Genomic DNA, 25,500 nt, shown 5'->3' on the forward strand with positions numbered 1-25,500 from the left:
TTTAGTTCTGTCTGCAGCAGTCGCTCCCTCACCTTATGGCGATCCAAATATTACTATCAATGAATATGGAATCCATTTATTCTTCTAGCACCTCTTTCAGTTGGGTAATAGCCATCAGTATCTGGGGAGTGGACATTTCATCCTGTCTGCTCTGCGAGTTCCATGCAGGGCCTCCTCCCACCTCTGTATATCTGTACATTTTTTGTTATTGGCCTGTTCTAGAAGATCTATCTCTGCCCATAACTACACAGAATAGTTATTGCCACAGGGGCCTATCCCGCTCCTCAAATTCTATGTCTCAGCAGGTGCTCTGCTATCCCCTGGGTACCCTCTCAAAACAGCGGCCCAGCCCACTGCAGATCAGACTGTCTTCTTCAGGTCTGTCTGCCACTTATTACCTCCAGAACAAGAACATGAAGGACAACCAGGCAATGTCCTCCAAGGCATGAGCAAGGACCTAGCCCTCCAGCCTCCCTCTCATCCACTACCGCCCACGTCTCAAAGGTTAGTAGCTGGAAGATCCCTTCTCAGCAACCTCTTATCAGTTGGAAGCTCAGGGTTACCGGGTCGCAGTCCCAACTATATGATCACGTCAATGGGGAGGGAGAAGGGGTTGCACAGGTGGCACCTGTATGTCAACTTGTATGCACTTCACAGGCCCGGCCCTCTATGCCTTCTAAGGCAGGCCTCCTGCAACTGTATACGCTCTCTGCATCAGCAGTCCGCAACGCAGGAAGGGTAGGGGCAGTTAACGCCTGGGGACTGTGCTGACCTCATCTCCATTATCTAGCCGCTGTCATTGTGGCAAACATCTTCCAGGCTTCTAGGCTCCAACCAGCATTGCGTGCCCCAGCGATCAGTTTATTTCTCAGGAAGCCATTCAGCCCCAGTGTGCCCGGCTGTGCCAGTACATTTCAGCCAAGCTTCTGCAGGCGTCTATGCGCTTCCCATCATGGTTTCGTGGGGCTCGGGAAGTGGAGTCTGCCTCCCCCTTGGTCCGCCGAACTCAATTTGCAATTGTTGGGCTGCCATTGTATGGCACTCACCTTGGCATCTGTGCGCTCGATCATGGTAGGAAGTCAGTCCGAGCCCCGTCTACCACCTGAAGGTCTCTGTGTGGGACCTCCTCTAGGGATCTGACCTCTAACTCCTTGGGAGAGTACTGGATTCTGTAGGATTAGGCTGGGTGCTCGGCATCGCAATCGTTCAAGGCTTTCATTCAGCCATCTTTCTGTGTCTGCCTTTTACAAGATTATGCAATTTTCAAAATTAGTTTATTCATTTTGATATCATTCGACAAGGCAAAACAATTTGTTTTTAATTCTTTTACGGTCTATACAAAATGTAAATAGATTTATCATTTTATGTTACTGATATGAGTGAGTGCACACTTATTGTTAACATATCAATCTGCTTTATTTTATGTTGGTCTCATTTATCATTTCCTCAAAACCCTACCAACTCTATCCCATCGGAAAAGTACATGCATTTCTTCCAGAATGCTGACATTCACTGTTAAATAATTTCGTTAAAATTAGTTTACACCTTGAAAGATATTTCACTTTAATTCTTTTTTTTTTTATACTGCAGGTGGCTTCAAGTGTGGACAGGAACAAAACTAACGAATTCTGTCATTTGTAGCAAATAGACTACAAAGAGAGAGATGTTCCAGAGATTTTAGAAGAAACCAATTTCTAAAAGCTGGTTTTGGTCTGTAAGTAACGACAATACAGAGCCGAGTCGCTGACTGATTGTAAATGCAGTTTCTGGATTCTCTCTAATTTCTTATGTCAATGAACCCTTAAATTGGGGGCCGTAAGGACACACATGATGGAGGAGATGGAGGGTTTTGTGACTGTAAAGCAAGAGCCAGAACAACAGCACAATTTGAATCAAAAAACAGTGTACATTATTTATAAGACTGTGCAGATTGCAGAAGTAGTGTACCCATGCACTTCACAAGAGACTCACCTAGCTTGTAATTTGAACAGGACAGTACAGAAAAAAAGGGGCACAGGAGAGATACCTTATCAATGTTCCGAATGTGAGAAAACCTTTACTCAACAATCCTACTTGACTCGACATATGAAATCGCACTCTGAACAAAAGCCTTATCAGTGCTCTGATTGTGAGAAAAGATTTAGTCAAAAACACTATCTGACACGACATGAAAGAACACATTTGGGACAAAAAATATATCAGTGCACTGAATGTCCAAAAAGTTTCAGCAAAAAAGCGAGTTTAATTCAGCATGAAGGTGCACATGCAGGAGAAAAACGGTATTTGTGTTCTGAATGTGGTAAAACCTACCGTCATAAAATCAGTCTCACATTACATGAAAGATCACACTTGGGACATAAACCATATCAGTGCACTGAATGCCAGAAAAGCTTCCACGATAAAAGTACTCTTGCTAAGCATGAAAAAATTCACACTGGAGAAAAGCCATATCAGTGCAATGAATGTGAAAAATGTTTTACTAAGAGATGTAGTCTAATTCAGCATGAAAAGACACACACCGGAGAAAAACCCTATAAGTGCACCGAATGTGAAAAAAGCTTCAGTCAGAAAATCCATCTCGTACATCATGAGAGAACCCACACAGGAGAAAAGCCCTATCAGTGTGAAGAATGTCAAAAAAGCTTCAGTCAGAAAATTCATCTGACCCAGCATGAGAGAACTCACACAGGGGAAAAACCCTACTGGTGCAGTGAATGTCAGAAAGGATTCAACCACAAAATTAGCCTGACTCACCATGAGAGAACGCACGCTAGGCACGCCTCCGCTCAGGAATGATGTTCATTCACATAATTCCATGTAAACTAAAAGAAAGTACAACATATGGACATTAACCTGAACTGAACCCCTACAAGTGCAGTGAAATCAGTCTTACTGATGAGATAGCATGGAATTTTCCCAAAACAGTTAGCAGTGCGCTGCAAAACCAAGCGGCTAGTGTTTGAAGGTATGAATAACTCAGTCTGCCTAGGCGTATGAGGGAGAAAATATCCGGTTTGCGTGAGAAATAATATCTTTGAAAAGCTAAAGTGAGAATGGTAATCTGACTTAATGGGTGAGCGCAAATCTAGCTTAGTTGCAAACCTGTTTAAGGTGGAACTTGTAAAGGGCTTTTTTTTAAATGACAAAATCCCCCAACGACCCTGCATTCCGCCCAACGCCCCCGCCTCCCCCAACGTCCCCGCCTCCCCCAACGCACTCCAGTCCCAATGCACTCTCACAACACACCCCATTCACCCCTAATCACACACCCCCACCCACACACATCCCACCCACAACACACTCACACTGTTTTATAAACATTCCCATGCCAAACGTTCAGCAGATTGACATAAAATAAGTTGCAGTAGTAAGAGAGCTGCTCCCTCCTGTGACTTTGCTCATGGAAAAGATCAAGGCGATTACATATATAAAAAAGAAAATTGTGATGAGCAAAAAAGTGGAAGCAGTTAACTGAAATGCTCTTCTCTAAATTCCTACAACAAGCTAATGAATGAAAGCCAACAGGGTAATTTAAATGTGCTGCTATTCAAAAAGCCAAAGAGACTCTAGCCTTGGCACGTTGTCATACTAGTAAAACAAATTGCGACCAATTGTTGCCCTGTATGGCCTATTAACCTCATGCGTGCTAGCGTTATTTTGCTCGCACGCTGAGATTTTATGAAGTGCACTTTACATGACGAGCTGGGCTCGGCATCAGCGTGCGAGGAGGCTAAGCGATGACGAGCCCAGCTTGTCATCAGCCCCGAAGTGGTTAAAACCACTTCAAAGATATTGCCTGTGAAAGTGAAAACACAATCAATTCTACGAATGTATCTATTTTTGCACGGATGATATTGATAGTATTTGTCAATAGTGTAAAGATTAGTAATGTAGAACATTTCACTAACGTATCCTTCCTCATGGAATCTTTTGTTATGACTACTCAATAATCAACAACCTAGGCAATCATAATAAAAGTTTGCAAAAAGATATGATTTAGAAAAAGAGGAATTGTAGGAAAAAAGAAGCTACTAATAAATGCAAGTTCTGGTATTTATTTATTTAGTTATACATATAGTCAAAAATTAGCATAAAATTATATACACACAAAGTAGATAACAAAATAATCAAACATAATACATAAAAAAATTAGCAAATGTCATACATGATTCACAATACATTATAGTAAAAATGGCTTAATAATCCTCGACGCGCGTTTCGGCGTCCAGCGCCTTCTTCTGGAGAAGCCAAATATATTATGCTGCTATGATATACATATGGAAAAAGTCAAGCTGACAAAGGCGATGTTCTTTCTTCAGAAAATTTCTTTCAAAGAATTCCAGGGTAGTAAAAGTGATGGGCAACTTAGTTAAGCACCAGAATTGATGTCTGGTTGGGATGTCTGCATGAAATAGACAAGAGGAACACAAGCTTGTTATGATATATAAGGATTGTGTTATTCTTTTGGAGCCAGGTCTATGGAAACCAAAAGAGAGAGCGAGAAACAAATCTGATAGTGTAAATAAAGCGACCTAAGTTGTTTCTCGCCGTCACCGGAACAGGATTATAGGCACTGTGTAGGAGGTACGGTACGTGCGTATATTTGTAAGTCTTGATAGTGTAGATGGAGCGACTTGAGTTTCTCGCCGTCACAAAAGCAGGATTCTGGGCATGTTTTTGCAGGTCTCTGATAGTGTAAATAGCGCGACTTAGGTGTATCTCGTCGTCACATGGGCAAGGTTATAGGTACTGGATACAAGGTACGATGCAGATGCGTGTGTCTGTTTACAAGGCTCTGTACGGCTTTCAAAATACCCCTGGATAAATACTTCCTCCTGATGTGGATATGGAAGTTCTATTCTTTATAGTTTTGTTACAGAGCTTCTGGTATTGTGGCTAATGTAGTCGTCTGACGGCGAGAAACGAGGTTCCGACGGCTCCAGTTTTTCAAATATGATGCTTCTTTTGCTTGATCTTTTGTTATGACTCCTGCTGTGTGTAAAATGAAAGCCTATTCAGAGACCTGAATCAGAAGAAAACATAAATAGTCTATCTATAAAGATGAAATCACGCAAACATCTGAAATATGGTAATATTGCCCCTGTGCACAAATTAAGAAGTGCAGGTGTTTGAAAAAGCTACTGCAAAACTGATCCTAATGTTTCATAGTGCAGAATACAAATGGTCCGTCATTTTTCACGATAGATGCAACTTTGCCTCGGGGGTGGGGCTGGGAGTTGGGGGTCATCCAGCACCAACAACCCAAACTGACGTCTGTTACCAAAACCCAGAACTGACATTAGGCAACAACATCCAGAACTCACAATAAAGTAACATCTTCCAACAACCAGAGCTGACATCAGTCAACAACATCGCGGACTGACATCAATTATCAGCATTCATCAACTGATCCATGAGTGAGACTGAGGCCAGGCTGCCTGACAGTTGTTGAAGCTTAACTCACTGGAAGCTAAGGGCCGTATGTAGAAACCATTTTTGCACTCTGGCCGTTTCTTGCCCCAAAACATACTTTTACATATGTACAAAACATACTTTTACACATGTACAAAACATACTTTTACACATGTACAAAACATACTTTTACACATGTACAAAACACAAGTTGTGATTCGGTAGCAGATTTGTGAATTTCAGTTTGTCTTTGCGATTCAGTATTTGAAAGCGGCGTGTTTAGGATGTCCCGCCCAAATACTGAATCTGAATGAGATGTATGAATGTTTTGCGACCAAATTACAGTTGCATCATTTTCAAGTTTTACTGACTCCTTGAAGGAGGGGTTAACCCATTCACAATGGGACCCCTTCCCGTTTGAGAACAGCAAAAAGAATATATTTTAACAGCAGGGAGTGGTCCTATGGAGACCACTACCTAAACTAAAAAAATTTTTTTTAAAAATTAAACTTCACGTTTTTTTCAAAATGCATCCTGTGTTCCGTTGAAGAAAATGGGCTGCATTTAATTAAAAAAAAGTTGCTTCATTAATAAGTAATCACAGATATGGTGATCTATGATGGCTGCTATTCCTAGTGGGTCTCAAACTGCGACTTACCTCATGAATATTCATGAGGTAGGTAGATTTGCAACAACCTAGGAATCGCTGAATAAAACTGAAAGAGTTTCATACATTTGGGATAGCGATTTCCTAATTGTAATTCAAAGAGAATCGCAATTAGGAAACCCCTATCCCTAAAATCTGTACATATGGTCCTAAGCTGCTTCTTATATCACCTGAACCTACCGAAACACCTGAAATACATCCATTTATTTTGTTCTTGAATCCTCAGGTGATTAAGTCCACACATCCATAAATGTTTGCTTTCATTGGTTCAGGCAAAGTGATCTACTGAATCAATGCGGACAACTTATTGGTTGTCTGCGTTTGCCTGCCTCCAGTCCCTTCTCAAAGCAGTGTTAGCGCTGCAGCCTGCTAAGTATAAGGGGTTAATTACCAGGGTCTCTTCACCCTCAGTTACAGAACTCTGCAATGTGCCGAAATAAAATTAAAATGCATCTCTGAGGCAAAGTCTTGTCACTCATGTTCAGTTAAAAATAAAATAAAAAACTCAGGAAGCACACGAGCTGAGACATTCACCGGAAGGCTGTAAAATTCTACATTTGGTAACCAGACAGTATTCCGAACATCTTGGCTTCTGTGGTGTGGCTTGGAGTGGCCGTCCTATAAATCTGACTCCTCCCACATACTCTGAAAAATTTTACTGATTTTGTATATCACAGACCCTGAACATGGGGATTGTTTCCACTCTAAAAAAAATCCCACTCATCACCCTTTACCCTGGTTTTTCTGCATAATGCCAGAAGCTGAGCAGTATACATTATCCAGTCTAACTTGATGAAGGTGGTTCAACTTGAATCTTTGCCTTCAGGGCTTGATTCTGATTCACAGGATTATTTGACCTATTATGTTGCAAACACTGTCGGTTGGATGAAATTGCTTCAAGAAGCTGCGAGATGAAATGTTGCAAGGGTTTTTTAACCAGAGGAGTACAGATGATCACAGAATACCCCCGAAAGGGCTCTAGGTTTGGCAACTCCTAGAACTCTCCTGAAGAGGAGAATTATGTTAAAATGGCTTAGACCAGTGACAACATGCATGTTGAGCCATGATCCACCTCCTACTGTGCCAGCTTTGAGCCAAGCCAACAGATTTGCTTCTTTGCCAATGAGCTGCCAGGCACCAGCAACAGTTTTGAATGATGGACTCCATCTGTGATGCAGAGGGCCATACTGAATGGTGCTCGTTCCCACCCACGTCTTGAACATCAATCAAAGGGGCGTTCAGTCCACAGGGCCAATAGCCGCTCCCACTCCTTTCACAGAGGTGCGGATACTTTTTTAAACATGTTGTTTGGCACCTTTGAGCTAAACTGCAAGCACCTATATGCTGCCTGGCTACTCTCTGCCACCCACACCTAGATTAAATACCCCCTCGTTTGGCCAAATCTTTTTCCCCCAATCCACAGAATTACAGTTCGAACTAAACAACACTCCCCAGCAGAAGTGCAAATGCGCTTTACTCCCATAAGATGTCTGTAGGGAGTAACCCCGGGTCAGGGGTTGTTTTTATAGACATTTTTAAATTTGGAATCCAAAAATGAGCTCCAAAAGTGTCATTATTATTCATAAATTGTTTTCTCCTGCTAAATTTGAATTTGGCCTGGAGTATTACATTCTTTATTTCATGACTGTATTGTTTGTGTTGGAGATAACACCTCCCACTACAAACACCCACCACTCGCGGAGGAAAGAAGAATCATAAGGTTTTTATTGTCATAAATCTCACCATGTGGCCAGTTCTGTTCATTCTGATTTGACACTAGATAGTCACCAGATCAATACTATTGAGACATTCCTCTCGTTGAGCTGCCAGCAACCCAAGAATCCTCAGGTACGCACAACACGGAATATTTCCCACAAGTCGCTAGTTCCGTCCTCACAGCCCTAACAACGCCACTCAAAAGGAATACTATTCTCGGAAACCACCTCTCGGGTACTTGCAAATGATAAGTGTGACTATTAGTCAGATGGTAAGTGGATATTACTTGTCAGATCGTCTAACTATAGTTCAAATCATTGCAAAGCTCCACATTTCACATCTATCTGTGTGAACCTCACTGTAATCTGCAAGAGCTTGTCTTGTACAAGCCTAAAGTCAACCACCAGACCGAGGACTACCAGAGACTGGCCAGGTACCACAGCTTCCATCCTAATTTCAATGATATCATCTCTCCAGCACCTTATGCAGGCCAGGTGATATCTGCGCCATTAAACAAATATTGAATACATTAAAGTCATAGGGATCAATTGAAGATAATTAACCCTGCTCACTCATTGATTATTACAAAATGTGTATTGTTACAACTGCTACACCTATTGTTATGTACACTGTTTTATGCTTCACATGCAATGTATAATTACAGTGAGCGTGTGAATAATATCCTTCCTGCTCCCCAACTAACATACCAAATACATCTATTCTTGTTACTGTCGCTATTCACAAAATTGGTAAACTTTCAGTTGTGGGCTAAAGCAGATTCTGTTGCATCTATTAAATATCAGATGCAACAACTCACTGACAGTTTGAACATCAATAATCTTATTGTGGCTCTTTAATTAGTGAAGTAAAAAGCGAACTTGTTACTCCCGCGCTGATGGCAAACACAATTCAGACGTCTGACCCATACTTTCAAGTCACTACATAAGACTGGCCCAGAATAACTCAACAATCCCTTCTTCTTTTACAAACCTTCCAGACACCTCTGCTCATCCAGACTCCTACTTGCACAAATCTCAGGCATAGTGAAAACCAGATTCGGTGGTCGAAATGTCTCGTACATAGATCCTAAAACTTGGAACAAACTGCTGCTACCCATAAAGACCTCCTCCTCAGTTCTTGAATTCTGGAAGAAGCTGAAGACCCGGCGCTTCGAGTAGTCCCACTAGGTCCAAAGGATGCCTAGACTCACAACTACTCTGCGTCGGGCTACCCTGCCGGGTGATAGTGCGCTCTACAAATCTGCAGACCATGACAACCTTGCGCTCCTCTCACTCACAAAATGAAGTAATTGAACGCATCAGGACAATCAACAAGAACATTTTATGATGGCTTTTATCTAATATTCTAAATGACTTGAATATTTGTTCTAGGAAAATATATTCACCATAGCTTTATTTGATCGCTAAAAATATAATAAAATCATGAAAGCAATAAAACACGCATGATATTAAATACATAAAATGCATAAAAACATCCAAAGAGAAATGTGGCCATTCAGTCATATTAGTATAAGCAAAATAATGATTACAACTCTGACTTATTGATCTATCATTGCCTGTGATGACATTCAAGGACATACGTTGTTCTTAAAACCTTAGGTTGATGTCAGAACATTCATGATTCCTATTTACACCTTCTGTCAGGTCCACCTTCTAAATGCCATTGCCTGCATGTTATTTTTAATGTATACTTTAATATTATTATCATTAGTAGTATGTTATATTCTAGTAGCAATTTAATACGTTTTAATCCGACAATTCATTTCATAAAAGCATTTTACAATTCCATTCGGCAATTGAAGTATTACATTTTCTTTAAAGCATTACATAAATTACATCCTATTTTTTCTCATGAGAGCCAAAGCATCGCAGCATACAAGTAGGTTAGATTCAAAATCTGAGCACCATCCATTTTCCAATGTCCTCAAATAATGCTCCATAGTGTTGATGTAAGGCATCTTTATGATACATTAGATTAGAGTAGGGCTAAAATATGTTTAGTTATAAAGAATGCGAATTTGCCTAGCCTTGGTGCTGGTAAGTTCTAATTCTATTAAGGACTCGGAGGCGAGGATTATGCCATTCTTTCATCGCTTTATTCTCTACAGCAGCAAGAAAAAATATAACACAACTACTTTTCCCATGAACATTTGGGGAAAAAATAAAGTCAAACATGAGTCCTATTACAGTGTCCATGTACAGGTGTCTCCCATCATGCTCCACTGTACTTGTCTCCTCCTCTTTCTTCGCGCGAAGCCAGAACATCCGTCCACTCACACATCCTGTTTAGAATTATCTGCTCCTGCAAAAGAACACACCATCAGATCCATTCTATACCAATAGAACGTCAGCTGTAAAACAGGAAGAGCAGTACACCGCAGAGCCATAAGCGCACATTCGAAAAGGAACATAAACGCTTTACTTACATTGCATACGGGGAGGGCACACTTCCGTGAAGTCACTGGGGGGGATAATCCTCGCCTCCGAGTACTTAATAGAATTGGAACTTACCAGCACCAAGGCTAGGCAAATTTGCATTCTATGTCAGGACCGGAGGCTTCGGATTATGCCAGTTCAAAGCTTATCGACCACCAACCTGGCCACATCAATAACTGGCTTGAAATAGAACCTCTTAAACGTGGAGTCCGAGGACCAATCGGCCGCTCTCATCAGATCCTCCAACCTAGCCCCAAGGGCAAAAGCCTTAGACGCCATGGCACCTCGCGTAGAGTGAGCCCCAAACTGTTTAATATCAATCCCCGCCTCCTGCATGATCCAATGCACCCAACGGGCGATCGTCGGTGAAGTAACTGCTTTATACGGTTTACGCAGGGCAATAAGCAGCTGTCGCTCGCCCGAAGGGCGAGTATCATCTGTCATATCCTCATAAGCACGGAGGCACTGCACCACGCACAGCTTAGGGGAGTCCTGAAAAGCCGGATACGAAATGACCCTAGTATGCGTTTTGGTCCGTCTGCGGACGGTAAAGGAAACACCTTCAGGGGAAAAAACCCTTGCCGTTATATCCAACGCCCTCACATCCGAGACACGCCTGCAGGACACCAGGCACAACAACATTGCCAACTTAGCCGTCAACTCCTTACGCGTTAAAAACCTGTTCGGTTGCCAGGAGAGGAACAAATTCAGCACCCTGTTTACATCCCACTGGGCCGAATACCGAGGCTCCGGTGGCAAGGCAAGCCGTATACCCCGTAAGAGCCTACAGACCAAAGGGTGTTCACCAACCGGGGACCCCTGAACCAGGTCGTGCCCCGCAGACACCGCTGACCGGAACGTATTGATCGATCAATAGGCCAGGCCCTGATCAGACAGTTCCGCCAGGAAATTCAAGACACGCGCTACAGGTGCCCCCACGGGATCCAAACCGCGTCGCACACACCAACGGCTCCACTGGAGCCAAGCCGATCTGTAGCATTTGGTCGTGCTGTCGGCCTTCGAGAGCAAGTCCTCTGCCGTTCTCGAAAGGCCAGGCAACGTCCAGTGTCGCCGGAGAGCCTCCACGCCATCAGGCGCAACGAGCCCTCCAGGACTAGCCTGTGGGGAGCCCCCTCCGGATTCAGCAGAATGTGGGGAGACTGGGGGAGTAGGATCGGAGAATCCCAAGAAAGTTCCAGAAGAACCGGAAACCAAACTTGCGACCTCCACCACGGAGTGATCATCACCACCTGTGCCGACTGGCGGCGTAACAACGCTGACACCCGCGTTATCATTGAGAACGGTGGAAACGCATAGCCCTGCATCCCCGACCAGTCTTGGAGGAACGCATCCGTCGCCTCCGCCAGAGGGTCGGGGCGCCAGCTGAAATATCGAGGGAGCTGGTGGTCCAAGCGGGATGCGAACAGGTCCACCGAAAACGGGCCCCAAAGGTCCAAGAGCTCCGCAAACAGGGTAGGGTCCAGCTTCCACACGCTGGCGTCCAGAATATTCCTCGAGTGCCAGTCGGCCACCTCGTTCTGACGACCCGGCAAATACTCCGCCGTAACCGAAACCTGGCGGTCCAGACAAAAGTACCAGAAATCCCTGGCCAGGTCCGCCAACATTTTGGACCTGGTGCCGCCCAGGTGGTTGATATAGCGGACCGCCGACACGTTGTCCATCCTCAGAAGGACGCAGGATTGCACCCTGTCCTTGGTCCAACATTGCACCGCGAAGGAGCCCGCTAGCAACTCCAAGCAATTGATATGCAAGGATTGTTCGCGAGCAGACCAAGCGCCGCCCGTGGAGAAGTCTCCGCACCGCGCCCCCCAACCGGAACGGCTGGCGTCCGACTCTATCACGATGTCTGAGGCGGAACCGAAAATCGCACGGCCATTCCAGGCCTCCATGTGTGTAAGCCACCACCGCATTTCGTCCCTCACTTCCTCCGACAAGGGAATCAGTTGAGAGTATGTCAGGCCTTTCCGCAGGTGGAACGCCTTTAACCGCTGCATGGCGCGGTAATGAAGGGGTCCCAGGAAGATAGCCTGGATCGAAGAGGACAACAGGCCCACTAGCCTCGCCAGATGGCGCAAAGAAATCATTTGCTTCGCTAGGGTTTTGACGCAACTCGTGTCTGATCCGCGCTATCTTCCTGGCCGGCAGGCTCAAGGTGGCCGCCACCGAGTCTATGGTGAAACCTAGGAACGTAGCGCATTGCATGGGAACCAAGAGAGACTTCTTCTCGTTGATTACGAACCCCAGGCCCTGCAGAAGGTTGACCGCGGACTGCAACTGTGACCATAGCCTCTCTGGGCACTGATCCATGAGCTCATTGCACCATCAGGATTCAAGCAAGCCGGGCCGAAGACGGCTGAAATGCCAGAAACCGGTCCCCGGTAGCTTGTTTCCTTCCCAGTGTAAGAATTGGCTTTTGTAGTTTGGTTTGCCCTGTTCCCATCATGCACTGGGACAGGAACAGACTAATTTGCATACAGCCAGGTTCTGAAACTGGGATGGTGCAGTGAGCTAAAAAAACGGTGTTGGATCTAGCCCTGATCTCTTGACTGGGTGAGAGTATTCTGTTTAATTCAGAGACTCTGTCCCTCCACACCCCTTGTTGTAAATATTTTTGTCCACCCTAAGCGTGGAAGGGTATACTCAGATGTGAGTCCCTTGCTCATTGCACCATCAGGATTCAAGCAAGCCGGGCCGAAGACGGCTGAAATGCCAGAAACCGGTCCCCGGTAGCTTGTTTCCTTCCCAGTGTAAGAATTGGCTTTTGTAGTTTGGTTTGCCCTGTTCCCATCATGCACTGGGACAGGAACAGACTAATTTGCATACAGCCAGGTTCTGAAACTGGGATGGTGCAGTGAGCTAAAAAACGGTGTTGGATCTAGCCCTGATCTCTTGACTGGGTGAGAGTATTCTGTTTAATTCAGAGACTCTGTCCCTCACCACCCCTTGTTGTAAATATTTTTGTCCACCCTAAGCGTGGAAGGGTATACTCAGATGTGAGTCCCTTGCTCATTGCACCATCAGGATTCAAGCAAGCCGGGCCGAAGACGGCTGAAATGCCAGAAACCGGTCCCCGGTAGCTTGTTTCCTTCCCAGTGTAAGAATTGGCTTTTGTAGTTTGGTTTGCCCTGTTCCCATCATGCACTGGGACAGGAACAGACTAATTTGCATACAGCCAGGTTCTGAAACTGGGATGGTGCAGTGAGCTAAAAAACGGTGTTGGATCTAGCCCTGATCTCTTGACTGGGTGAGAGTATTCTGTTTAATTCAGAGACTCTGTCCCTCACCACCCCTTGTTGTAAATATTTTTGTCCACCCTAAGCGTGGAAGGGTATACTCAGATGTGAGTCCCTTGCTCATTGCACCATCAGGATTCAAGCAAGCCGGGCCGAAGACGGCTGAAATGCCAGAAACCGGTCCCCGGTAGCTTGTTTCCTTCCCAGTGTAAGAATTGGCTTTTGTAGTTTGGTTTGCCCTGTTCCCATCATGCACTGGGACAGGAACAGACTAATTTGCATACAGCCAGGTTCTGAAACTGGGATGGTGCAGTGAGCTAAAAAACGGTGTTGGATCTAGCCCTGATCTCTTGACTGGGTGAGAGTATTCTGTTTAATTCAGAGACTCTGTCCCTCACCACCCCTTGTTGTAAATATTTTTGTCCACCCTAAGCGTGGAAGGGTATACTCAGATGTGAGTCCCTTGCTCATTGCACCATCAGGATTCAAGCAAGCCGGGCCGAAGACGGCTGAAATGCCAGAAACCGGTCCCCGGTAGCTTGTTTCCTTCCCAGTGTAAGAATTGGCTTTTGTAGTTTGGTTTGCCCTGTTCCCATCCTGCACTGGGACAGGAACAGACTAATTTGCATACAGCCAGGTTCTGAAACTGGGATGGTGCAGTGAGCTAAAAAACGGTGTTGGATCTAGCCCTGATCTCTTGACTGGGTGAGAGTATTCTGTTTAATTCAGAGACTCTGTCCCTCACCACCCCTTGTTGTAAATATTTTTGTCCACCCTAAGCGTGGAAGGGTATACTCAGATGTGAGTCCCTTGCTCATTGCACCATCAGGATTCAAGCAAGCCGGGCCGAAGACGGCTGAAATGCCAGAAACCGGTCCCCGGTAGCTTGTTTCCTTCCCAGTGTAAGAATTGGCTTTTGTAGTTTGGTTTGCCCTGTTCCCATCATGCACTGGGACAGGAACAGACTAATTTGCATACAGCCAGGTTCTGAAACTGGGATGGTGCAGTGAGCTAAAAAACGGTGTTGGATCTAGCCCTGATCTCTTGACTGGGTGAGAGTATTCTGTTTAATTCAGAGACTCTGTCCCTCACCACCCCTTGTTGTAAATATTTTTGTCCACCCTAAGCGTGGAAGGGTATACTCAGATGTGAGTCCCTTGCTCATTGCACCATCAGGATTCAAGCAAGCCGGGCCGAAGACGGCTGAAATGCCAGAAACCGGTCCCCGGTAGCTTGTTTCCTTCCCAGTGTAAGAATTGGCTTTTGTAGTTTGGTTTGCCCTGTTCCCATCATGCACTGGGACAGGAACAGACTAATTTGCATACAGCCAGGTTCTGAAACTGGGATGGTGCAGTGAGCTAAAAAACGGTGTTGGATCTAGCCCTGATCTCTTGACTGGGTGAGAGTATTCTGTTTAATTCAGAGACTCTGTCCCTCACCACCCCTTGTTGTAAATATTTTTGTCCACCCTAAGCGTGGAAGGGTATACTCAGATGTGAGTCCCTTGCTCATTGCACCATCAGGATTCAAGCAAGCCGGGCCGAAGACGGCTGAAATGCCAGAAACCGGTCCCCGGTAGCTTGTTTCCTTCCCAGTGTAAGAATTGGCTTTTGTAGTTTGGTTTGCCCTGTTCCCATCATGCACTGGGACAGGAACAGACTAATTTGCATACAGCCAGGTTCTGAAACTGGGATGGTGCAGTGAGCTAAAAAACGGTGTTGGATCTAGCCCTGATCTCTTGACTGGGTGAGAGTATTCTGTTTAATTCAGAGACTCTGTCCCTCACCACCCCTTGTTGTAAATATTTTTGTCCACCCTAAGCGTGGAAGGGTATACTCAGATGTGAGTCCCTTGCTCATTGCACCATCAGGATTCAAGCAAGCCGGGCCGAAGACGGCTGAAATGCCAGAAACCGGTCCCCGGTAGCTTGTTTCCTTCCCAGTGTAAGAATTGGCTTTTGTAGTCTGGTTTGCCCTGTTCCCATCATGCACTGGGACAGGAACAGACTAATTTGCATACAGCCAGGTTCTGAAACTGGGATGGTGCAGTGAGCTAAAAAACGGTGTTGGATCTAGCCCTGATCTCTTGACTGGGTGAGAGTATTCTGTTTAATTCAGAGACTCTGTCCCTCACCACCCCTTGTTGTAAATATTTTTGTCCACCCTAAGCGTGGAAGGGTATACTCAGATGTGAGTCCCTTGCTCATTGCACCATCAGGATTCAAGCAAGCCGGGCCGAAGACGGCTGAAATGCCAGAAACCGGTCCCCGGTAGCTTGTTTCCTTCCCAGTGTAAGAATTGGCTTTTGTAGTTTGGTTTGCCCTGTTCCCATCATGCACTGGGACAGGAACAGACTAATTTGCATACAGCCAGGTTCTGAAACTGGGATGGTGCAGTGAGCTAAAAAACGGTGTTGGATCTAGCCCTGATCTCTTGACTGGGTGAGAGTATTCTGTTTAATTCAGAGACTCTGTCCCTCACCACCCCTTGTTGTAAATATTTTTGTCCACCCTAAGCGTGGAAGGGTATACTCAGATGTGAGTCCCTTGCTCATTGCACCATCAGGATTCAAGCAAGCCGGGCCGAAGACGGCTGAAATGCCAGAAACCGGTCCCCGGTAGCTTGTTTCCTTCCCAGTGTAAGAATTGGCTTTTGTAGTTTGGTTTGCCCTGTTCCCATCATGCACTGGGACAGGAACAGACTAATTTGCATACAGCCAGGTTCTGAAACTGGGATGGTGCAGTGAGCTAAAAAACGGTGTTGGATCTAGCCCTGATCTCTTGACTGGGTGAGAGTATTCTGTTTAATTCAGAGACTCTGTCCCTCACCACCCCTTGTTGTAAATACTGATCCATGAGCAGCATGTCGTCTAAATAGACAATCATCCTGACTCCCTGAGCCCGCAAGGCCTCCACCACCGGCCGCAACACCTTTGTGAAGCACCACGGAGCGGAGGAGAGCCCGAAAGGAAGAGTAGTAAACTCGTAAACCTGGTCGTCCCACCTGAATTGGAGGAAACGCCGATGAGGCGGAAAAATGGGAATCGTCAGATAAGCGTCTTTCAAGTCCAGCCTGACCATCCAGTCGGACTGTCGTAAGACGTCGCGCAGCAGATGTATCCCCTCCATCTTGAAATGCCGATACACCAACCACTCGTTGAACTCTTTCAGATTGATCACGGGGCGACTGCCCCCGTCGACCTTGTCTACTAAGAAAAGATTGCTTATAAAACCCGAGGGGTGTTCGCAAGCGCAACAAATCGCCCCTTGTTGGAGGAGGGCAGCGACCTCTTCGCTCACCAAAGCCGCATCGCGCTGGGAAAAGGTAATGGGGCGAGGACGTTGTGGCTGACACGGACGGCCATGGAACTCCATCTGGGCACGATCCAGGGACGTGAAGGTCGCCACGAACTTCCCCAGGTCCTTGATGAGCGGGTCACCAAACAAGCCCCCCTGGGCTACGGCACCCGCCTCCGACGAGGCGAGATCGCCCAGCTTGGGATCTACCTTTATCAACAGGGAGCGTCTCCGCTCCGTTGAGAGGGCGCAGTTGGCGTTGCCAAGGAAAATGGCCCTCTGGGCCCAGTTGGAAAGGACCTCAGGGGAAATCGCGTCACCCGACACCTTGGCCTCCTCAGCCATATCCAGGATCTTGGTAAGGGGCCCTACAGCATCCAGAAGCTTGTCCTGGCAAGTGCGCCAGGACCTGTCGATATCTTCCGCGGGTCCTTGACGAACTTCTGTAGGAAGGTCGCCATCTTCGGATCGATGTCCGGGGTCATGGCCACTTTATCATCCAACGACGGCCGGGGACACTCCGCGCGCAGGCGGCTCCTCGCATCCTTGTCCACCGGTTTGCGAAGTCTATTAGCGACGTACAGGGCCACCTTTTCGCACGGGACCCATTCCGAGGAACGGGGATGGACGATATCGTCCGGGTCCAACATGTCCGACGGACCTGCGGAGGACGATGGCTGAGAAGGGAGCCACGACCTGGAAGAACAGGCCTCCTCCTCCGATTCCGGGGATTCGTCGTCGTCACGTTGCGGGTCCGGGGACATCGCAGGTGGAGACAGTGGCGGAGCCTCCGAAGGAAGAGGGGCAGGAGCTTGTGCGTCCTCCAGGGCTTTGAAGGCGCTCTTCACCCCGTCGAAAGCCGCCGAATCAACCCCCTCAGTGCAAGGTTTCTTGGGAGGAGGCGGGGTAGGGGGCGAATCAGCCCCTGGGGCCGGGACGGGCGCCGGAAGCAAGGCGGCAAACTTGGCATAGGCCTCGTCCAGGCGCGCAGAAAGCCGTTGCTCCAGGGGGACCATAGCTTGGTCGACCGCGCGGTAGATGGAATCGTCGACTGCCTGATAGAAGTCCTCGTCCAACGGGACAAAATTCAGAGGGTCCTCCTCCGGATAGTTGTCCGCGTTCCCCTGCATAGCGAGGTAAATTAGACTCTAGCAACGGGAGCGGCAGGCAAGACAATGACCCTCCTCAGGGTGCTCTATAGTCTGGGGAGTCCCAGCGATATGGGTGGCCCGAGGCGCACAATGAACGGGCAGAGCCCTGGGAACGCTGCAGCCCACCGAGTCTTGGAGCGCCTCCCGGCAAAGCGGTCCCACAGCACACTTACGACCCCGTAGGGTGTTCGCCAAAAGTACAACCCAAAGGGCGTTCAGAAGCAAGGGAAAACCTAATTGCGACCCCGCAGGGTGTCAGAGCCGGGAGGCTAGGCACGGGTCCGCTGGTGACAGGAGCGCGCCAGAACACTCGAGAAGCTTCTGGGAGCGCCCCTTCAGCAAACGCGACGCCGGCCCCTGGTGGCCGCGCCACCGCACCGCACACTACTGGGCAAGGATCGCGTAAGGAGCGCACTAGGCGTCCCGCGACCAATCGAGGGAATCTGTGGAGAAAAACAGAACCCGACACCCGGCCCAAAGGCCAAAGGCACCATACAGAAACCCAAAACCCAGGAGAGAAGGAAAAAAACAACTTAACTTGCTGCGAGCAGCGAAGAACGAGGAGGAGACAAGTACAGTGGAGCATGATGGGAGACACCTGTACATGGACACTGTAATAGGACTCATGTTTGACTTTATTTTTTCCCCAAATGTTCATGGGAAAAGTAGTTGTTATATTTTTTCTTGCTGCTGTAGAGAATAAAGCGATGAAAGAATGGCATAATCCGAAGCCTCCGGTCCCGACGTAGAATTGTATTCACCTGAGTCCCATTTGTTGGTAAAAGATTTCAAAGGCGAAGCGCCAACTCTGTGCCTCTTGAAAGAAATCTCTATTTTCACTTCAGTGATAATGTCCCAGTAGGATTTCAGGAAGGAGCGACGTTTGAAATCAAGAACCCTTCCTGTCCATGGCTCTCCACCTCTCGCATTGCATTGCAGATCCATAGCCAGCAATGCGATTTCTGATGAGGGGATAGGTTTGCAGGATGGGTTTCCCCAAAGTACCCTCATACCCATATCTAGTAGAAAGCTTTTAAATTTTCTGTAGCCACTTGATTTGGTGAAGACTTTTGGCATCTATAACATCCCGCTGAGCCAAAGCTTAGTGAGCAAGTTCACGTGTGGACCAAGCCCGTCTCCAGTATACTAACTGGTGTAGTTTGACTTTATTAGCCTCTTCGACGCTGATGACCGAACCGCTCCATCATCAGCCGCGGTGGCGCTGTGCTGATGACAGAGCGGTTCTGAGGTTCTGAAAATTGCGAATTCGTTCGTACTCAGGCTCCATTTTGTGACCGCCGCCATTTTACGTTGCCCTCACTCAGGCAGCTTGACGAGCGCGATGTCTTTCTGTCGTTTCTGCCTTTGCGTGTCAGGTGGCTTCTCTGCTGATGTTTACCAGTGAGTGTCAGGGTCTGGCCGAGTACACTAATTCATGTCTGAGCTGAGTAATCCCCGTCCGGACTACATGTTGGTTCACCCCATTGTTTCCTTTAGTTTATCTTGCTGTCCTTCGCTACATGTCTCCTGCATTCTCCTGTTTTACGACTGTCCTCCTGCGACATACACCTGTGTGTTTCCTTTGCTCGTAAACGGAATAATGTGGATTCATTTGTAATTTACTTAAGAGGTCGAGTGACAAACGAGACTGGGAATTTGAGTTGCCTTAGTCTTAAAACATTGTTTCTAACGTTTGCCTATAGCTCATGCTCTTGTGAAATTGCCTTTTTGCATTGTGTTGTACTATATTTAAACCTGTGCGCCTCGGAGTTAAGTGGCAGTCTCTTTTGAACCTTGTTGCATTGACGACTTCTAAGACCACTGTACTAGCTGCAGCTAATAAATACCATCTTCTACGCCAGAGCGAAGAGTCCGTGTCTCTGTATTTGATAAGGCAGGTGAACCCAGGGGATTTAGGCGTACCCTGCGCCGCCGGTCCCTAAGGCTGCGGTTCTCCAACTGGCACCCAACGCGGGGCGAGTTCAGCGGTAGCGGTTGAGCCTGAGGGTCGTGAGGAGCCCCTCAAGAAAATTCTGGAGGAGGCGCACCACCTGATCGACCCCTGTATGTCGGAAGTGGACCAAAGGTCTTTGACAGCGCGGCTACTCCTCTCCAACGGCTGCTGACGACTGCTGCCCTGACTGTCGCCCTGCCTTGGACCCTTCTGATGACGTTTAGTAGAGCGAGACGATAGACGAACCTTCGCTGGTGTGGAACGATTCTTAGTTAAGTATTTGGTGGGTCGCTCCCACAGACCTTTGCTTTGTTTTGTTCTTTGGTATATTCAGGTATTGCAATCCTTGAAGCCAAGGGGTGAGTACGATTGTACTGTCCTACTGGTTTTTACCCCTTGTTGTTTGTGATCAGTCTAGAGCGGTAACGATGCCTGGACTGAGTAAGTTTAAGAGATTTTGTTGTTTAGGTTGTACGAGGGATTCCCAGTTGGAAGAATCGTGCCCGATCCCTCCAGTTGGAACTCCCACTTATGAGCTCTATTCGAAACATGGTATTGGTCCCATTACCTTTAACGAGACATGGGTTCAATATACGAAAAATAGTGGAGTTTTAAGATGGCCCCAAAATGGTAGCTTTGACCCCACTATACTGGATAATTTAGAAACGATTTTGTTTAAAAGAAAAACCCGGCCGGCTATGTTTGACTCCTTTCGCCTTTGGCGTAAAGAAGCCAAACAGAAAGAAATTAAACAAGCGAAAAAGGATAAGAAAGCACAAGATATGTCGATTTTACAGGCTGCACAACAGCTTAAAGATAATGAAGAAGATGGTGCGAAGGAGGTGTCAGAAAGACAACCTCGCGTGGCGATAGATAGATGCTATCCAATGTTGCCTACTTCCTCCTCAGATAAACATAAGGAAGTAGAAGAAGATGCCTTAATGACTTGTTTGCTGAGTCCCCTCTGCCCTATGTGCAAAATGCTACCGCACCTCCGTTACCCCCTCCCGTTGCTCAGCAAGTGGTTGCTCAGTTGCCAATTGTTCAGCAACAGGCCCAGCCTGTCAATACTTCTTTTTCTGCTTCTGCTCCATCCTTGCAGTCTGTGATTCAGCCTCTGCCTTCTCCTGCTCCTACTCCTCAGCCTGCTATATTTCAGTCTCCGCTGCCTTCTACATCTGTCATGCCCCCTATTCTTCTGAAGAATTCTCCTACCTCACAGAGGAGGATAACGGATGCTGTTTCAAGTTTCCTTTCTCCTCTTATCGGGTCTTTCAATCTGGTTCCAGCTTTTTCTAGACGACAATCTCGTTGTCAGCTTCCTCTTACGGACGAGATAGTGGTTTTGGTTTCTCTCGCTCGTAGATGGATTGAGCAGGGATTAGAATACAGTACTGCAGATATTATGAGTAACTTCTATCAGTGGTCAGAACCTACGCAGAGATATGTTTTTAATGTTATGTGTCAAACCCTTATTAAAGGTTGGGATGATATGGAGTCAGATACAGTTCCCTTGGAATTAATAAAATTACAGGTTGACTTCGATAAAGGCGTTATTGTAGGAAACGGGGTTGAAGAGGCAGTGAATAAACTCATTACATTTCGCACTATGTTCTTGTCCTTGTCTGTTTCTGAAGTTAACACCGCTAACGAACAAGGTAGTAAGAATTATCCGATGCGTGAGGTTCCTCCCGTATGGAGAGAAGCGGTGGTTGGTCCACCTCCTGTCCCCGCTCATTTCCAGCGTATATGGGTCCATGAACCCTGGAAGAGGTCTGAAGTTTTAGCGCTTAAGAACACTCTTCCGGACCCTCGTAAGAATCCTGCTGGATACTATAAAGAATTGTCCCAGACAGTCGACACTTGCATTATGAATTTGGCCGATATCGATATGCTGTTCGAAAATGTGGTTCCGCAGGGTATATGGGCACGGATTCGCAAGGAAAATCACCTGGCTGAATTAGGTGGCGATTGGGCTGCTATTAGAGCCGCAGATGCGAATCAGGTAGGCGGTGCGAAGCCTGAGGATTTGATTACGGCTCTTCCAGGTAGAATAATTGAATTGATGAAGACGATGATGCCTGCAGTGCGAGTAAATTGGGATAAGCTGGCCGCATGCAAGCAAAAGAAAGACAAAAGTGTCTCGGATTTCTTCACTCGTTTCGAAGAGACGTTAATAGACCACAGTGGTCAGGATTTGAGTGTAGAGGGTGGTCAGCGATTATTTGTGGGTATCTGTGGAAGATCTTTCGATCTTCTGCTATCTTCGCTGTGTTCGCCATCCCTGGATCGCGAACACTTTACTACATTGACCAGAGTCCTTAGGGGCGACACCGCCGGTGTGTGAGTAGTGTGCGACCCCACCCCCATTTGTAACTTTAAAGGTCCCGTGAGCAGTGGGCTGACGAGCCTGGGATCCCGCACCTACGTGCCTGAGTGGTACTATACCTGGCAGATATTGGCAGCCATCGGCAACCCCAGTACACGGCCTATCCCTGCTGATGAGGGGTAATACCCCGAAACACGTGTCCAGGGATGGCGAAGATAGCAGAAGATCGAAAGATGATGCATCACGAACACTTTACTACATTGACCAGAGTCCTTAGGGGCGACACCGCCGGTCTGTGAGTAGTGTGCGACCCCACCCCCATTTGTAACTTTAAAGCTCCCGTGAGCAGTGGGCTGACGAGCCTGGGATCCCGCACCTACGCGCCTGAGTGGTACTATACCTGGCAGATATTGGCAGCCATCGGCAACCCCAGTACACGGCCTATCCCTGCTGATGAGGGGTAATACCCCGAAACACGTGTCCAGGGATGGCGAAGATAGCAGAAGATTGAAAGATGATGCATCGCGAACACTTTACTACATTGACCAGAGTCCTTAGGGGCGTCACCGCCCGTGTGTGAGTAGTGTGCGACCCCACCCCCATTTGTCATTTGTAATTTACTTAAGAGGTCGAGTGACAAATGAGACTGGGAATTTGAGTTGCCTTAGTCTTCAAACATTGTTTCTAACGTTTGCCTATAGCTCATGCTCTTGTGAAATTGCCATTTTGCATTGTGTTGTACTATATTTAAACCTGTGCGCCACGGAGTTAAATGGCAGTCTCTTTTGAACCTCGTTGCTTTGACGACTTCTAAGACCATTGTACTAGCTGCAGCTAATAAATACCATCTTCTACGCCAGAGCGAAGAGTCCGTGTCTCTGTATTTGATAAGGCAGGTGAACCCAGGGGATTTAGGCGTACCCTGCGCCGCCGGGCCCTGAAGCTGCGGTTCTCCAGTTCCGTCATGGCCTGCCCGACGCGCCTGCGTGGCGCTGATTTCGTGCCTGCGTGGCGTGTTCTATTGAGCGGGCGGGCCATGACGGAACCGCTCCGTCATCAGCACAGTTCAACTGAGGCTGGTGACGGAGCGGTTCCGTCACCAGCGTGTGAACGCCGCGCGGCCCCCCCGCCCCCTTAGCGCTGGGGCGGAATAGCCGCCGCAGCGAAGGTGTTAACTAACCCTTTTCTGCCCAGATCAAGTATCAGAGGTGGGGGGAAGGTGAGTTGCACTTTTTCAGAAACTTGTTCTCTGAGAGGGTTAGGAAATGTTGGGGAACTCCCCGAGTTCTGAACCATATGGAACCGAACCCAACACTTTAGCATCATAGATTTTTAAAGTTGGACCGCTTGATTAAGAAAAAGAGCGACTGTGTTCTTTCACTATAACTCAGATAATCTGTCTGTGCTTAGGAACCATGGCATCCACTTCTGCTTGCAGGACACGGTCGAACACAAGGAGACACCAAGATAATTAAAGACATCTGCCCTCTTAAGTGGCTTGTCCCCCAACATTATTCTTTCCTTGTTAGATCTATATTGTTTGAAAGGCATATATTTCGTCTTGATGACATTTGTCTCCAGACCTCGCACTCTGCAGAACTCCTTGAAATGGTGCAGGTCACGTTGCAGACATCCTGGTGTTTCCGAGATCAGCAAAGTATCCCCTGCAAACAACAATATGGGGTTTTTCATCCTGGCCAGAGTTAGGGCGTCGGTAGGAAAGCAAGAGAGAAAATGAACAGTGCCATTTTGGAACAATGGGAACAGAGTAGGGGCCAAAACACAGCTTTGGCAAACACTTTTGTCTATAGGTAGCTGATAGGTAAGTTTACCCAGCCCACCCCTACAAACCTGGGCAAAATTACCTTGATGCATATAAGTTACCAGAGAAAGTAGATCTAACATCCTGCCCAATTCAAGGAGTAATGACCATAACTACTTATGGGGAACCAAATCAAAGGCCGATTTGAGGTCGACGAAGGTAGCATACATGCTGCCTCTGCCGATTTTCACTACCCTCCAGTATAGAAGTAAGAAACTGAAAATGTGATCGATAGTGCTGATCTTGCGGTAACCTGTTTGCAAGCATGAAAGGATATAATTATCAATTATGCAATCCTGGATTTTAAACAAAACAAGTTGGGCAAAGATTTTTGGGCTGAGTCAATTAAGGCACCGGTCTTTTTTATAAATAGGAATTAGTGCAGCTCCCTTGGAGGAAGCAGGAATGGTGACACCACTCGAGATGGCGTTCGCCAGAATGAGTAGATACTTAGACCACTTTGCCCAATCTTGCAAAAATACCTCAGCAGGAATGCTGCCTGGGCCTGGCTCTGCCAACTGCATATAGGGCTTTAGCGACATCTGCACCATCATATGGACCTCAGACTGAGGCTACAGGGAAATCATTTAGCTCACTCCTGGCAGCATTAGAGGAAGTGACCTCAGGCTATAAATGGAAAAAATGAGCAACGGACAAGGGCAATAGAATTATGGGGTGGGTGGGCTTGCCCGTCTCTACCCCACTTAACTAGGGTCCAAAATCTAACAGTCTTGGCAGAAGAAGCAGCTTGGAGGTCTTTCCATCTCCCCTCATCCCTCTCTCTTTTCACCTGGGCATGAGTTTTATAGTTTCCTTGCGAAGTGGACCTGCTGCATATCTTTAGCTTTTATTGCCCTGACCAATAGGGAACGATTCTACTGTGCTCCTTATTAAACCAACTTTTTGTTGTGAAAGGGGACCTGCGAGTTAATTATGCAGGAATGAGGAAGTAAGGCTATTATTAGAGCCAATACTTGCCCCTATGTCCCCAACGCTAGATAGCCTAGTGGACACCTCCTCTAAGCGGGACGCTAGGTCCTCAGTAATTGTAAGAAAAATGTCCGGGAGTCAACAACCTGGGCCCATTTAATGCGCCGCGTGTCATTTGACCAGTATCCCTCCTTGAAGTGAGTTGGGCATCTTTTTTAATACAAAAAGATTCCATAGTGAGACAGCAAGGATTATGGTTCAATCTCTATAGGATACACGTATCCATAGTCCATGAGACAAATTATTATATGTTTTGGCCACATTCCTCCCAGAGGAGGACTTACCATTGACTGCTCTGTGTCCCATGTTAAGACTTTGTACCATCTGGCCATGGAGCACATCACCCTGAAATTCTGGGTAAGGAAGTTGTACCTAGAGGGTCGTGTCTGCATTACATGTGTTGCTAATATGTTAACCCCCCCTCCCCCTTCTCCTACTCCTATCCCCTGAAGGT

General features: G+C 46.9%; 1 protein-coding gene and 1 pseudogene across 2 annotated transcripts in view; both read left to right on the forward strand.

The window, feature by feature from the left end:
• Positions 1-1,642: 1,642 nt before the first annotated feature.
• Positions 1,643-25,500, forward strand: part of LOC147663537 (uncharacterized) — a 177,014-nt pseudogene continuing 153,156 nt past the window's right edge. The window contains exon 1 of the transcript XR_015305299.1: positions 1,643-1,714. The product of XR_015305299.1 is annotated as an uncharacterized LOC147663537 (transcript). The remainder of the gene's footprint in view (positions 1,715-25,500) is intronic.
• Positions 1,664-3,616, forward strand: LOC147663538 (uncharacterized). The gene has a single exon (XM_086950380.1). The coding sequence runs from the start codon at positions 1,828-1,830 to the stop codon at positions 2,794-2,796; it is 969 nt and encodes a 322-aa protein (XP_086806506.1). The 5' UTR covers positions 1,664-1,827; the 3' UTR covers positions 2,797-3,616.

Source organism: Lissotriton vulgaris, unplaced genomic scaffold (assembly GCF_964263255.1).
Source record: "Lissotriton vulgaris unplaced genomic scaffold, aLisVul1.2 SCAFFOLD_1570, whole genome shotgun sequence".
In the NCBI taxonomy this organism is placed as follows: domain Eukaryota; kingdom Metazoa; phylum Chordata; class Amphibia; order Caudata; family Salamandridae; genus Lissotriton; species Lissotriton vulgaris.